Source organism: Ambystoma mexicanum, chromosome 8, assembly GCF_040938575.1.
Source record: "Ambystoma mexicanum isolate Mex_15411 chromosome 8, UKY_AmexF1_1, whole genome shotgun sequence".
NCBI lineage: Eukaryota > Metazoa > Chordata > Amphibia > Caudata > Ambystomatidae > Ambystoma > Ambystoma mexicanum.
The window spans coordinates 1,418,124,584-1,418,139,902 of record NC_090929.1 but is presented as its reverse complement, the minus strand read 5'-3'; the positions used below and the strand labels follow the sequence as shown (position 1 = coordinate 1,418,139,902).

The following is a 15,319-nucleotide window of genomic DNA, read 5'->3' as shown; positions in this document are numbered from 1 at the left end:
CCATCTTTTCCAATTGCTTCTCCATTGACTATCCTTCCCTTCTCACTAAGTCTGGTAGGAAGAGGTTCAAAAAGGATATCTTGGCCTCTAACCCTGGTCTTCCTATCGCCGACACCTATTCCAATGCTTCCGCCAGACACACCCTTACCGACATCCTCTTTGTCATTCCTTCACCAGATCTATGGACTTCTCATATGGTTTCTGTGCTCTGCCCTATCTCCTCCTCTCCCATTAATGGTGGCACTCGCTGGGAAGTTCTCATGGCTTCCTTTGACTCCTCTAATGTCATCATTAATCTCTACCTAAATGGCACTGTCATGGTCTAAGGCCCTCAGGCCAATCTCCTCCTCTTTGATAGGCGTTTCCCTCGCCTCATCAATTTCCTCTCATCTCCTGCTGTCCCCTCCTCTTCCCCCTTGGCTACCTTGCCCGCTCTCTCCTCCTCCTATACTCCTCCTAGGGCTCTTTCTCCTCTGCAGGGCATACCTCTGATCTGTACCCCTCCCCGGAAGGTCTTTAAGGCTGACAACCTTCTTCATATTGCCACTCTCAACTCTCGCTCTGCCGTCAAACACTCCTCTGACATCTTCCACCTCCTTGAAGAACTAGACCTTGATGTCCTTGGTCTTACTGAGACATGGTTCACGGCCAGCTCCTTCACAAGCTTTGACACTCTCCTCCCTGATGGCTACAAGATCCTCTCAGCACTCAGATCCTCCCGGTCCGGTGGGGGGTAGCCCTGATCTTTCCTGAGTGGATTCCTGCCTCTATCATTCCCACTCAGACCTACTCCTCTTTTGAATGCCTTGTCTGTAGGCTTTCTCTCGCGCCTACCCATTCTCTTACTGTGGTTACCATCTACCGGCCTCCTGGTCAAATCACCTAATTTCTCTCTGAGTGGGCAGACCTCTCCTCCTCCCTCCTGGCCTCTACCACTGAACTCCTCCTCCTCGGTGACCTAAATATACATTTAGACTCTCCTTGCTCCTTCTCTGTACTCTTCCGTGACCTCTGCGACTCCCTCTCCCTGTCCATCCTCCCCTTTGGCCCGACTCACTCTGCAGGGTACACACTTGATGTCTTGATCTCCTCTAACCTCCCCCTCTCCATCCCTCTGACCACTTCTCTCTCCTGGAGCGATCACTCCCTCCTCTCATCTCATCTCTCCCTCTCTTCCCCCCCAAGCCAAGCTTACCCCAACACTGCCACCTACCTTTCGTGGACATCCGGCCCATGAAGCGTGTGTCAGTTGAGGCTTTTGCCGCCACTTTCTCTCCCCCCCTCCACCTTTGGCTGTCTCACATCCTGACACAGCCCTGTCTCTGCTCTACTCTTCAATTTCTGATACGCTTGATGCTCTTGCCCCTGTCATGAGGATCCGTTTGAAGTCCAAAGCCAAGTGCAATTCCTGGTATGACTGACCTATCTACACTTAAACGTAAGTGTAGGGCAGCTGAGAGGAAATGCAGGACTTCCTGTTCATCCTCTGACAAACTGGCCTGTCGCCTGCTACAAAGGCAATACCGACTCTCTGTCCTCACCAAGAAGAGAGTCCACATTCAAGCTTGTGTCTCTGCGGCATCTAACAACTCGGCCGAACTCTTTAAAATCTGCAAGGAGCTGGCCATCCCTGCAGCAGTCTCTACCCCTCTTGTTGCCTCCCAGGCTCTTTGCAATGCCCTTACTTCTCACTTCATTTAAAAAACCCAGGACATCCTGTCCACCCTCTCCACCCGCACCCCTCCTCTCCCCTCTCCATCTGTGCTTGCTGACCCTCCTTTAGCCATCCTCCCACCATCCTTCTCGTCCTTTCCTCTTTTCACCCCTGACAAGGTCGCCAGACAAGTCCGATCTATGAAAGCCTCATCAAAACAGGTTCATCCCTGTTCCTCTAAAACTATCAAGGACCACATTGACACCCTTGCTCCGGCCCTTGCTGATTTTTGCAACCACTCCTTTGCCTCGGGATCCTTCCCCTCCCCTCTGAAGCACTCCTTTGTGCATCCTCTTCTCAAGAAACCCACAGCTGATCCTTCTTGTCCAGCTTACTGTCGTCCAATTTCCATTACTCCCTTTCTTGGCAAACTCCTGGAAAAGTTGGCCATCTCTCAGCTTAACCTTCATTCCAATTATGTTGGCTGTCTCCATGACCACCAGTCTGGCTTCAGAGCTGCCAGAAGCACGGAAACTGCTCTCCTGAACATCCGTGAAGATCTGCTCTCCAACCTTGGCTCTAACATTCCCTCTGTCCTCATCCTCCTCGATCTCTCTTCTGCCTTCGACACGGTCAACCATACCATCCTGCTCAACCGTCTCCATGAAAACCTGGGTATCACTGATCAGGTTCTGGCCTGGCTGACCTCTTTCCTCTCAGATCAACCCTCCCAGGTCCAACTTGGGTCCTTCCTTTCATCTATCTTCCTCTCTACCTATGGTGTTCCCCAAGGGTCTAAACCCTCGCCCTGGCTTTTCAACCAATACCTGGCAACTCTCGCCCACTGCATTGCCACTTTCTGCTCAAATTTCCAGTGCTACGCTGACGACACTCAACTCCTTTTCAGGCTGCCCTCTGTCACCTCCTCTCCCTCTCTCATCTCTGATTGCCTAACTACCATTCAAGATTGGTGTTCCGCCAATGATCTTTGTCTGAATGCCAGCAAGCCTGATATCCTCCTCATCGGCACACCTTCACCATCCTTTCCCCTAACTCTCTGGCCGGCCTCCCTTGGCCCTCCTCCGACCCCCACCTGCGAGGCTAAGAACCTTGGGGTCATCTTTGACTCCACCCTTTCCTTCTCCGCCCACATCTCTGAGGTCTCTAAAAAGTCAAATTTACGACTGCACCTCCTCAGAGGTACTCTGCCTTTCCTCTCCTTCCCCCAGAAGGTCATGGTATCCCATGCTCTGGTTCTCTCTAGCTTGGACTATTGTAACAGCCTCTTTCTAAATCTACCTGCCTCTACTCTCCACCCTCTGCAAATAATCCAGGACAGGACTGCGAGACTTGTCCTTGGCCTGAAGCCCTGGGATCGTATCTCTCCAGCTCTGAAATCTCTCCACTGGCTCCCAGTGGATGCAAGGATTAAATTCAAAACCCTCTGCATTGTCCACAAGGCTTTCTGGGGCCTGGGTCCAAAATACCTTCAGCTATCCCTCTGCAAATACCTCCCCTCTCTGCCTTTACACGTGGTGCAAAGCTGGCATTTCCTTTTACATTCGTTTTTGCATCTCCATCAGATTCCCATTCTGTCCTACAGCCATGGTTATTTTCCTGAGTGCAGGGGTTTTGTCTGAAGCACAGATGCATTGAAACTGACATGACTCAGATAGCTGGAGTCTCTTTTGAACTACTGATCTAGCGCCATCTCTTTAGTAATTTTGTCTTGTGTAATCCTTAACCATTAGTCCTATTTCGAGTGATCGGCCTGGTTTCCGCCAGGATTGGGCACTGGGGTAACAGGGTTGAAATCACGAATCAACCCTGGATCTTACTGTTTCCCTCTTTCGTGGGCTAGCATGAATACTCTAGTTTAAAGTAAAACTGTTCTTGTCACAAGTGATTTCCTTTCCTATTTCACAGCGTCATTTTACGCAAAGCTCACCTTTTTACATCTTGTATAACTCCTCCAATTTACCAGCTAGAGACCTAATTTCACTTCTAGAATATCCCTGGGATATACCTCTATCACCCAGCCCAAAAATTCCAAATCAGTGTATTTCACCCGTTTTTGTTAAAAACCGTTTGGGTAATTTCGGGCAGGAATTGAAAAAAATGTGCAAAATTTCCAACGTGTCATTTTGCTGCAATCTGTTTTAAACTTTCCACTCATTTTCAAACTGTATGCTCTTGGTTATCCATTCTTGTGATTATTAGTGTCTTTGCATTGTTGCTTTAGTGAGGAATTATATTTGCTTAGAGGTTTTTAACACTCATTATTTATTTGTCCTTTTCCGAGTGTCATTTCATAACATTGCAAGGGGTTTAAAATCTGTTTTTCTCTCTTATTTGAGGAGGAAAGGTCAGATTTGGATTCAGTTTCCTGTTTCTTATTCCCAATTACCTGCTGCTTCTGTTTAATGATTTTGTTTTGTGGGTTGAGAGAACATTGCAGGTGGAAATTCTAACTTGGGTACTATCTTTCCCAAATCAAAAAGTGCTCCAATTCCGCTTTGCTGTGTATATGTTCCACTAGGTTAGAACCCGTGCATTGCTCACATTCTCATTGTAATTATCACCCCATTGGTGTTTGCTGCCCCATATTACAAAGTGTATGATTTCTTTTGAATTTTAAAATAAATAAATATTGTATTTTACCAAGCAGCCTGGTTCATGGTCCATTGTGACCCGGGGTATTTGAAAAGGGGGTGTGATATGAGTGGTGTACGATCTCAATATTGAATCTATATAATATAAAGAGATACGCATTTCAGTCGTGCGCTGCATACTAGGCCGAGACCAAGGTGTGTGTCGCCTGATTGAAATCCTTAACACGCTACCTGGGATGCTGATACTGATGCTCAGAACTTTGGTACTTCTGACCTCCATGTCTCAGCACCTCAGGACTTGTACTTGCCTGTGCCTCTATCCCACTAACTGACCCCACCACCCTTGTTGCAGAAGATCAAGTGTGAAAGCCGGAATTAGAACTAGGGTCTTAAGATTTCAAGGTTAGTACTTCAGTCACTAGAGAACACATCATAGGAGCTGTGGACACTCCAGGTTTTCATTGTATTAACTGAATGTATGCACGTAATGAAAGGCTACTAACAATAATCTGTACTTTCAAGGGAATCTTGCTGCTACCCATTATCAGAAACCTACAACTGGCCCCCAATTCTGACACTACTGTTGGGGGATTTAGGATACATTCCTGGGCTCCAGAAGGGCAATTCTTCGGCTACAACAGTCTTGTTGTTAGTCCTCATTTTCTATTTCTATTCACAGGTTCTGAAATGTACCCATGTGCACAGCATATATTGATAGTTTACAATTTATTTTTCTCTGTCTAGTTGTGACGGAATACAAGGCAGCCCATCAACAGAACAGCAGCCCCTGTTCTGTCGAAACAGCACCAGATGCAACCGACTCGGAAGGAGGAGCCTCCTCAGATCGCACTCCAACACCTACGCCAACCAGTACAGAGGTCAGTAGAATATATTAGTATATTCCTTTCATTGGACTTCGGTGTCCTGTGTGTTCGATGACTTGCCACCTCTTTAAATAATACAATTGGAACCACTTTGTGAACCTGCTAAGTGTCACAGACGTCCTAAAGAACACACCAACTATTGACTGTCAGTTCATGGGAGCACTCTAATAGCTGACCCTCTCTCTCTGCTCCCCAACTTTCTCTCCCATTACTCTCCCCTCTCCACACCACTACTTCCCTCCCCTCTCCACTACACTCTCCTTTGACCCTTTGAGTCACCTTCTCATTCAGTTCCTATTTTCCCTCTATTTGCCCACTCAAACACCTTGCAGGCACAATGAAATCCAAGTACCACTTTCTCCCACCAATCAGCACCTCGCCTTCCACGCTCCTTCCCCAATTCTCCTCTATTCTCCTCTACACCGTCCTTCATCTGCTTGATCTCTTGGTCCTCACCCGAATAGCACACACTTGTGTGTGCCCCTTTTTATTCTCTCCTTTGGCTCTCTTCGTCCCTTGGTTCTCGGGGTCAACCGCTGGTTTTCTTTTCTCAAGGCCGGTTGTTACAGGTTGAGTGCTTTGAGGTCTATGGGTGCATGGCGCAGTATAAAAAATTGAATAGATAGATAGATAGATAGATAGATAGATAGATAGATAGATAGATAGATAGATAGATAGATAGATAGATAGATAGATAGAACTCTAATCAATGGCGGCCTCCTGCAATCACATTCAATGTCCCAGTTTTTGGTAGCGTTTTTCAGAGTGTTAATGAATTCATTAATCAATCGTTTATAACACGCTCAATACCAGAGACCAGTCTCTGAGCGCGGGACTGAGAGTCAAACCTGTTTTGCTCTGCAATGTCTTGCTTCCAAGCCAACCGCATTGCCCCCGAGTTATCCTCCCAGCCACATTAATTATGCCTGTTAGCCTCTCGGTCATAGTTAAGGGAACTATCTCTGTGAATTTTGCATGGTGCTTGGAGATTGCTGGAATGCTGAGTTAACCGCTCTGTTTATTCGTTGAGGCTGTGTTACTTACCACACTGTATCTGCTAGGGGCGTTGAACAGACGTCCCGAGATCAGCGAGGTGAAATAGTGAGCAGAACCTCTTGCACTCAACAGTTAGCCTGACTCCACCGAGTTGATCCAACAAAAGAGCGGGGGAACACACGCACTGCCAAACCAATGCTGCAAGGAAAGCACACAGAGTTGATTAACACCAATCTGGAATCAACACTACAGAGACCTAACAACTATGACTGTAGTAATACCTGAATAGTTGTCTTGCTAGCGCATATGGATTCTGAACCTACAATGAAAACCAAAACATACCATAAACCCTTATAGTTGCTAATCCCCTAAGCATGCCACCCCAGTCAATATAAGGAATTGTTCTTACCACCAGTGTGTGAGTTGTAGAAAAAAGGGAAGAGTAATTAACAGAATAAACAGAGGGAGAAAACAACAAAGAGGAATGTTAGGATAGGAATGAATAACATGGGCGGCACGAGGGATGCACTAGTGATGGCTTGGTGCACTGGGCAGCAGAGCGTTCATAAGTGCACGTATTGTTGATGTTCAATTAAGTCTAGGAAAGTAACCAGTATGCAAGGTGCTGTGGTGATGATGCTGGAGGTCAGCAACAAGCAAGAAAGAGTTTTCATATATTGTTAAGGTGAGTTAGCAAACCAATGTCAGGTGGCGTATAGCGGATTGAAATCAACATCTTACTGATTATCAGTACAGGTGCTACAGACACTGAAAAGAAAACTGTTACTGTATATCAGGATGAGGTAACGGAGTCTGGTAGTGGTCCGTGGTCAAAAGCCAGGAAGGAACGCTGAGACCGAATCAGGAGGAAAGCGCAGTCCAAATAGCAGTCCGGGATCGGAAACCATGAAGGAACACTGAGACAGAATCAGGAGGAAAGCGCAATCCAAATAGCGATCCGAATCAGGAGAAATAGAGCTTCGATGGATCAGACGGAAGGGAGTCCGTGAAACATAGCAGGTTCAGGATTTAAGCAAAATGCAGAAAACGGTAACGCTACAATTAGAAGCACCGATGAAAAGACGAACGCTGGATTTATGTCGTAGTTAGAGGGTGGGGATATCGTGGACACATAGCCCGCGAGAACAGCTGACGTGTCACATGACACGGAATGTATGCCTTTGTTGACAGTCTCCATTGCAACCTTCATTTCTGCCAAACCAAAACTCTCGCTCACCATTTCACTTTATGGAGCGGCTACAGATACAACGTTGCACGTAAGCACTGCATATTGGATGAATGCCCATGTGTGACAGGCTGGAGTTATGTCCCTCATTCTGGATTGTGTCATGTAGCATACTTGATCCGCTGGTCTGTTGTGTGTTAGATTTCCAGGTTTGTTACGAGGGTGGATATAGCATTGTGAGTGACAAGCCCTTTGGTCAATATCCACTGGGGCCAGTGCAAATGTAAGAATCGGGTGTGGGTATAACATTTACATACCCAGTGAGGGGGAAGCTTTGTGCCCCTTGAGCACACAGCCCAACCTTCTTCTACCACTCACTTCTCTTTTGAGAATCATGGTACTTGTGTGCAGAAGATGCTTGACATGAATAAGACTGGCACTTTGTTCTACGCATCCTGGATCAAACATGGTTTTAATAAATTAAAGCCTCTATTTAATTTCATTAGTTTGGTTGTTAAGGTTAAGAGACTTAGGGCCTCATTACAAGTATGGCGGAGTGGGAAAAAATTGTCGGTAACGGAATTGCCACCAATGTTCTCGCTCTGCCATACTAAGAGTATGCCCCTGGTGTGGAGGATTTACCTCCAGCATCCCTCAATTCTCTGCCGAAAAACCGGAATAATCGACAGAATTACTGCAGCAGTAATTCTGCCAAAAAAGCCCCATGGACTCCTATGGACTCATAAATATGGGGATTTACACCGCCACCACCAATCTAATCTGGCGGTAATTCCGCCGGACCAAGTGACAGTAACAGTTATTCAGTTAGGCGGTGTTCCGGTGGATTTACCACCGGAATGCTGCACAACTCGTAATGAGGCACTTATTCCTTTTACTAAGGTGCATTTTCCTAACATATCCTCTACATTCACAACGTGAACCTATGCCTCACTGTCCAATTGCTTAAAAAAGGCTGTTCCCCTTCAGCAATGTAAATGGTTATCTACCCTGCTTGTTTTAGTTGCTTTATGAGAACCTGTTAATTTCTATAAATTCCAGTATGGCAAATTGCTGTACAGCAGCATTTTCATTGATGTGCCTTATTTAAACATGCTTGTATACGTATTACAACGGGAAACTCACATCACTCAAAACCAAATGCAATCATTGTGCTGTGTGACACATAAACTCCTGTGTCGTTAGAATTATTACATTCTGTTCCTCTATAGTATGAAAGGTGTGACATGAAACGTAAGTAATATAATGCATTTACACTTTATTTCAATGATCTTTTTCCAAAGGTTCACCACTTTGAAACTGGGTGGATTGACTTGCTGTATAAGCACCTAACACGCAAACAATAAACTTAACATCCTGCAATACAACCAGTCTTACGCTCTGTATCGACCTTTTTAGGCTGGATTACAGCAAGTGATCTTTCTGAGGGTCTTTGTGTCTCTTCTCAACCCCTGCAGTTTATGGATGCAGATTGTGCGCTCATGGCCAGCCAGAAACGTACCCTTAATTCTAGCTTGTGCCCCAACAAAATGACCATGTCACCTTCTCCTTGGATATTCTTCCAGTGCTTGTCCCCACTCCTATCCCGCCCTTGTTAGGTAAGATTTTTCATAATAATGATATATCTTCATGACCTGTGTTAACCCCAGAACATTTTGCTTTTGCTGGTGGATTCTTTTTCCTTATACCTCTGTGAGTGGGAACCTTTCTCCACACTCACAGAATCTTTTACTCTTTTTATGGGTGTCATTTTTAAGACTCTCCATAGTGTCTTTTAAAAGTTATCTCTTAGACAGCTTTTTGGCAATAAGTGCCTATTGTTGCTGTGTTGCCCTAGGGGCTCCCCTTTTAACTTTCTATGGCTAACCATGTCAAAACTACAGTTCCCAAGGGTAGAAGGGTAGAAAGGATCTTTGGATCCCTTTTACATTGTATTAGGTGAGACCAGCACCCCCACCTTATGTGGAGTGCTGGGGAGATACAGAGTATCCCCTTTCTCATTTTAAATGTAACATTTATGTTACAAGGACAACCGTGCCTTTAATGATTTGTGGCATTGAACCTTTTTATTAATTCGCTACACCTTACCGCGGGCTGTCCGTTGAAGGCACCCACGGGTGCTCATTTTACCAAAATGGCCCCTTCTTTTTTCACCAGTTCAGTGTTCATTGTCCTTTCTTGTTCTTTCTCAGAGAACTCCTGTACTAGAACTGGGAAGGGCTGGATACTGTAAGGGGTCTGCCTTGAAAAGTAAAACAAGTGTTGGAAAGTGTAGTTAGTTGTTAACTTTAAACTCTGAGTGAATAGTTAAAAAATGTTATTACTTACCTTAGATATGTTCTGCCATTCTGGAAAGTATATGTAGGATTTACTTACCTTGAATAAGCTGTGTGCCTTCTTAAATAAGTATTCTCAAAGTCGTACATTCCTTAGAAACTGTCTCGACAATTTAACAAAGTATATAGAAGGTTAAGTTACTCACCTCTGAATTGGGTCCCCCTCTTCCCAAAAGTAATGCTGTTGGTTTCACTTTAATATTCCTGTTAGGATAATTGTATGAGTGCCCCCATTTTGGTCTTGCTTCCCCTGACTTGCTGTTAGCCTGTCCAGAATATGTCTGCCTAGGTCATACTTACCTTTTAGGTTGCTGATAGCGTATGTAAAGGTTTTACTTACCTTGAGTATGACTGTGTTATCCTAAAATAAGGGTGTTATTGCTTCCCTTAGTCTGTGAACTGAAAAGCAACTGTAATTGAATATTACACCCCAAGGTCCAACTCTTCTAGAATAAACATGTTATTCTGAACCAGAGTTATATGTTTTACTGTTCCTGTAATAAGTGTTGCACTATTCAGAAAAGTATATTTTCCAGTTGATTTACTATGGGATTTCTTGCTCAGTGTCACGGTATTACTGACTGGTTCTACTTCCCTTGAATTACTGTGAGTTTTCTAAATAAGGTTATATGCTTTGGTCTGTGCACCTCCAAGTGGTTATATATAGTGTGATAGTACTTATTTCCCCCAAGATTTATCTGCGTTTACTTGTATTTAAATAAACCATTTATTTTTCCAATACATAGTGTTTCAGTGTTTCTTTGGACCATTTGTATTCTAATTTCTTTGTAATGATTCTACAGCCCTCTCTGCCTCCTAAGATAAACCTGGCTGCTCTGTCTACGCTACCCTGAACTGAGGTGGTACAGCCTTATACTAAGAGTGGAGTCTTGTACTGCCTCAGTTGAATGGTTTTATTAATCCCTTATTTGGACTTCAGAAAACTGTCCTAACAATACCGCCTTGAAGAGCTACCTTTCCAGGTTCAATACTCAACCGTAGAAGGAAGGACATATAGTAGTATTCAGGCAGGCTAGATTGTGTTCCTGCAACACCACACCCCACTACTCCAGCACACGGGAAACCCATTACAATATTTCAAAAGAATATATCCAGACCTCAGGTCCCAGAAACAGCTACTCATGCCGCCAGTCATAGCAGAGTGTATCTCTGAAAGGAGGGTGAACCTGCTGAGTACAGGGTTTTTCTATAGAGCTAGAGACAGTGGGCTTAATTACGAGCTCGGCGGTGCAGGTTATATGCAGCGGTATTACCTTATATCGGCACATTATTGCACCGTCCAACTATGCTTTGGGCGATTCACCTTGAGCTGTTCGCCTCGCATCCCACCAGTGAAACCCATTTTTCTTTTGAAAAGTGGAAGTGTCTGGAAATACACCAATCCTCCATCTCTCCTCCCCCAGTCCACCCATTCTGTTGCAGGTGCTGTTTATACATTTGTGGTTGATCATCAATGGCTGTCCTCCTGTTTCTGTAAATCGGGTGAGGTTTCTGCCAGCTGGTGAGCTTTAAGTCGGTGTCCAATACTCCCCTGAATCTGTGACTCCCTGACCACCTTTCATTGCTCAAATGCAAAAAGGGGGAGTGATAATGCTGCTCTTCCCCTGTAGTTGTCAAGATCAATCATGCTTAGAATCACATAATCAATTTGGAGACATTTGAAATAAGGTATTTGTTGTCTAACACAGAATGGAAAGTATAATATAGAGAATATATTGAAGTATTGTCATAAACATGCATTATTGTTTCATGTTTATTAGTATCATATAGTCACCAAGTGACTTTTCATACAAAATTAGTTAACAATAAGCATAAAAACACATAATTCGACCCAAATAAAACACAAAAAGACTAAAGCACTTACTGAGTCAACTCTAATAAATAAAAAGTCATCTAAAATCCCCTTAATGAATTCCCATATGTTGGTTATATCGTAAACTAAACTAGATCAACTTGATAAACATTATCTACAATATAATGCCCCCATATTTTGTACGCAGCCTCGCTCATAATAAAAGGATTAGCATAAGTTAACAGAATTTTATTTATGTATGAAAATCAAACTCTCACATATCAGCATAAGCTGCTTTAATAAAAATAGCACATAGTAATAATTGATTTCTTTTAAATTGCATTGTTATTAGAAAGTGTTTTGACCAATTTCAATTTGCATTCATTCATATTTCAATTTCTCCAGCATGAGGTCTGGCATGGATTCACATGCTCATGAATATTCCCATTTGTCATGGTGGGAATCCTCAGTAAAAGGAATAAAAAAAAAAACAGTTTTTCTTTCATTTTTAAACTGTCTTTCTCCTATAAACCAATCACTGATTTCGAAGGGATTGTGTCCTCCGACGTATTCCTTATCTTAGATATCTCTTTCCAGCTTTGCTGGCCTCGGAAATTTTTTCTCTCTAGAGGGCGCTGCGCGTCGACGTCCGCCGAGTCGATGTCCCTCGACAGCCGCCGTATCGACGTCGACGTCATCCTGCCTATAAAGGCCGTGCGCAGCATCCGTTGCTCAGTTCCGTTTTTCCGCGCTTACTCAGTGCCTCGGAATATCGTTGCTCAGTTTCGTAGAGAATTATTCCATTTTCCTCGAGATATTCGATCCATACTTGATGGCTTCCTCGTCTGAATCGACAACCCCTCGGTCCGGCTTTAAAAAATGCCGAGACTGTGGAAAAAAGATGTCGCTGACGGACCCTCACAGGGTCTGTCTGTGGTGTTGGGGAGCTGAACACCATTGTTCGGAGTGCGAGGACTGTATGTCCATGACAGCTAAGGCCCTGAAGGAGCGTAGGGGGAAGCTGGAAAAAGGTAAGACTTCTAAAGCTTCTTCTTCCTCGACAAAGTCGAGACATTCGTCTCCTCGTCACCATTCGCGCTCCAGGTCTCGAAGCGGGTCCCATCACTCCTCGAGATCGAAGCACTCGAAAAGGAGACGCCGAAGATCCCCTTCTTCGTCCTCCTCTTCCTCTGTTTCACCTAAGAGAATCCCTTGCCCCACGAAACATAGTTCCCAGGCTGAATGGGAGGAATTCCGAAAAAATATGATGAGCGTCTTCGAGAAAGCGGCCTCGACCCCCTCGAAGACTGCCGAGAGCAATGCTCTGGTCGAAAGACCCGAAGGTCCAAAACGCTGCGAGTCGCAGCACCCGGCGAAGGAAGCTTCTCGAGCGCGTCACGAACCCTCGAGTAAAGCAAAGACCTCGAATCCTTCTTCGAAGGTTCCGTCGATGCCGTCGACGAAGGTTCCGTCGACGCCTAGGTCGGTGTCTTTGACGCCGTTGTCGAAGGGACCTTCGACACACGGGTCTGTCGACTCGACGCCATCCTCAACACCGGCGTCGACGCCAAGGAAAGTCACAGTTGCGGCACACCCTGTGGCTATTCCCAGGTCTTCGATGACGATGTCGTCGAGATTGTCGACATCCTCAAGCAGAATTCCGATTCTATCGAGGACCTCGAGACCTCCACCTTTGTTTTCGACGCCACGTTCGAAGCCTTCGGCGTCGACGACATCAACGTTTTCGAGGCCGATTACAACAAGTTTGGCACCCTCTGCCTTGGAGATGGGTTTCACACCCTTTGTGAGTTCAGACCAATTGAGAACAATGTCCTCAATTATGGAAGAGGGAGAACTGTCTGACCAAGAAGAGACATTTGAGTTGCAGGGATCTGCAACCCCAGTTCAAGAGGAGTTATCCTCCGAGGAACGCAGATTAAAGGAACTCCGTGATTCCTTACATGAGGCAAGTGGTTTAGACACTTCCCCAGAGGTGGAGTTCGGTAGGCCAGACCCGGGGGAGCATGCTGAAACCCCTTATAGAGCCTTAATGGCCAGGATCACAGAATGTATGGGGTGGTCAACACCTTCACAGGCTTCAACAGGATGACCTCACGGATATTCTTGATAAAGGTCCACAGGAGGATCCTGTAGTACCTTTTCATAAAGCTCTTCAAAGAAAAATCATGATGAACTGGGAAACCCCAGATGTCGTCCCGGCAGTAAATAAAAAACTGTCTACTAAATACAGGGTATCTTCTGCAGACTCAGAGTTTTTGTCCAAACACCCATCCCCAGAAAGTCTGGTGGTACAGGCAGCATCTTCTACTGACATCAAGACTGCTTACCCTACCGTCCCACAGGACAGGGACGATAAAAAATACGATGCTATGGCTAAGAAAGTCTTTTCGGCATGTAGCATGGCGTTAAAATCTATTAATGCTACTTGCACCCTTGCTAGATTTAGCCATACACTTTGGGAGTGTGCTTCTACAGCGGCTGACTGCATCCCGGAGGGAGAAGAAAGGGAGGCGTTCCTAAATATCATAAAGGACGGTAAAGACGCTATGTGCGAATCCCTCCAGACGGGCATTGATTCGGCTGACAGTATCAGCAGAACAATGGCGGCAAGTACAACAACCAGAAGATTTGCTTGGTTGAGAAAGTCTGGTTTTGCCCCAGATGTGCAAGCCAGGCTCTTGAACATGCCATTTGATGGCTCTTCTTTGTTTGGGAAAAAGGCGGATGACAGTTTAGAAAAACTGCAAACATCAAAGGCAGCAGCAAAATCCCTAGGCGCTGCAATCCGTCAGACACCTTTTCGTCCCACAGGAACCTCTGCGAGAGGCAAGTCCTTTCGCTTCTACTCCGCATTCGGAAGAGGTAGAGGACGACCGGCTCAAAGGGGACAAAGAAGAACTACCCGAGGTGAACGGGGTAGATATTCAAAAGCTGCAGCAACAGCAGGTGCCTCTTTACCATCGGCATCTGCATCAGCCGCCCCAAAAGCACTCTGAGGACTTCCCTCACAAGACACCTGTAGGAGGCAGGTTAACTCAGCATCTGGCGGAATGGCAGGCTATCACGTCAGATGTTTGGGCATTGGAGACAGTTGCACAAGGTTACTGCCTGCCTCTCCTACGCATACCTCAGAGTCATCCACCGGGGATCAGCTCTCAAAAAGCTCCAGATCCGCTGCTCTTGCAGGAAATTTTAGACCTGCTAGAGAAAGGTGCCATAGAACCGGTACCTGTAGAGGAGAAGAACAAGGGCTGGTACTCCCCTTACTTTCTCATACCAAAGAAAGACGGAGGACTGAGACCCATCTTGGACTTGCGAGAATTGAACAAATTCCTCAGGGAAGACAAATTCAAGATGGTAACTCTTTCTCAGATCCTTCAGGCCCTCCAGTTCCAGGACTGGTTGGTATCTCTGGACCTTCAGGACGCTTATTTCCATGTGCCAATCCATCTCAAACACAGGAAATACCTGAGGTTCGCAATTGGCAACTCTCATTATCAATTTCGAGTGCTGCCATTTGGGCTGACCTCCGCCCCGAGGGTCTTCACCAAGTTAATGTCGGTAGTGGCTGCAAGTCTAAGGAGGGAAGGGATTCACGTCTACCCCTACCTGGACGATTGGTTGATCAGAGCTGTATCTTCGGAACAAGCTCAGATCCAGCTAGATCATGTTTGCCACTCCCTTCACAGACTGGGCTTCTCCCTCAATTTAAAGAAGTCACAAATGATACCATCGCAGAGACTCCAGTTCATCGGAGCGATCCTGGACACTTCCCTGGGAAAAGCCTCGCCACCAGAGG

At 45.5% G+C, this 15,319-nt stretch overlaps 1 protein-coding gene across 3 annotated transcripts in view; it reads left to right on the top strand.

Annotated features, from left to right (window-relative positions):
• Window positions 1-15,319, top strand: part of ZFYVE27 (zinc finger FYVE-type containing 27) — a 570,694-nt gene that overhangs the window by 250,708 nt on the left and 304,667 nt on the right. For all 3 annotated transcript variants that reach the window (XM_069611556.1, XM_069611555.1, XM_069611554.1), the window contains exon 7: window positions 5,011-5,144. In XM_069611556.1, coding sequence (XP_069467657.1) covers window positions 5,011-5,144 — 134 coding nt within the window. The remainder of the gene's footprint in view (window positions 1-5,010; window positions 5,145-15,319) is intronic.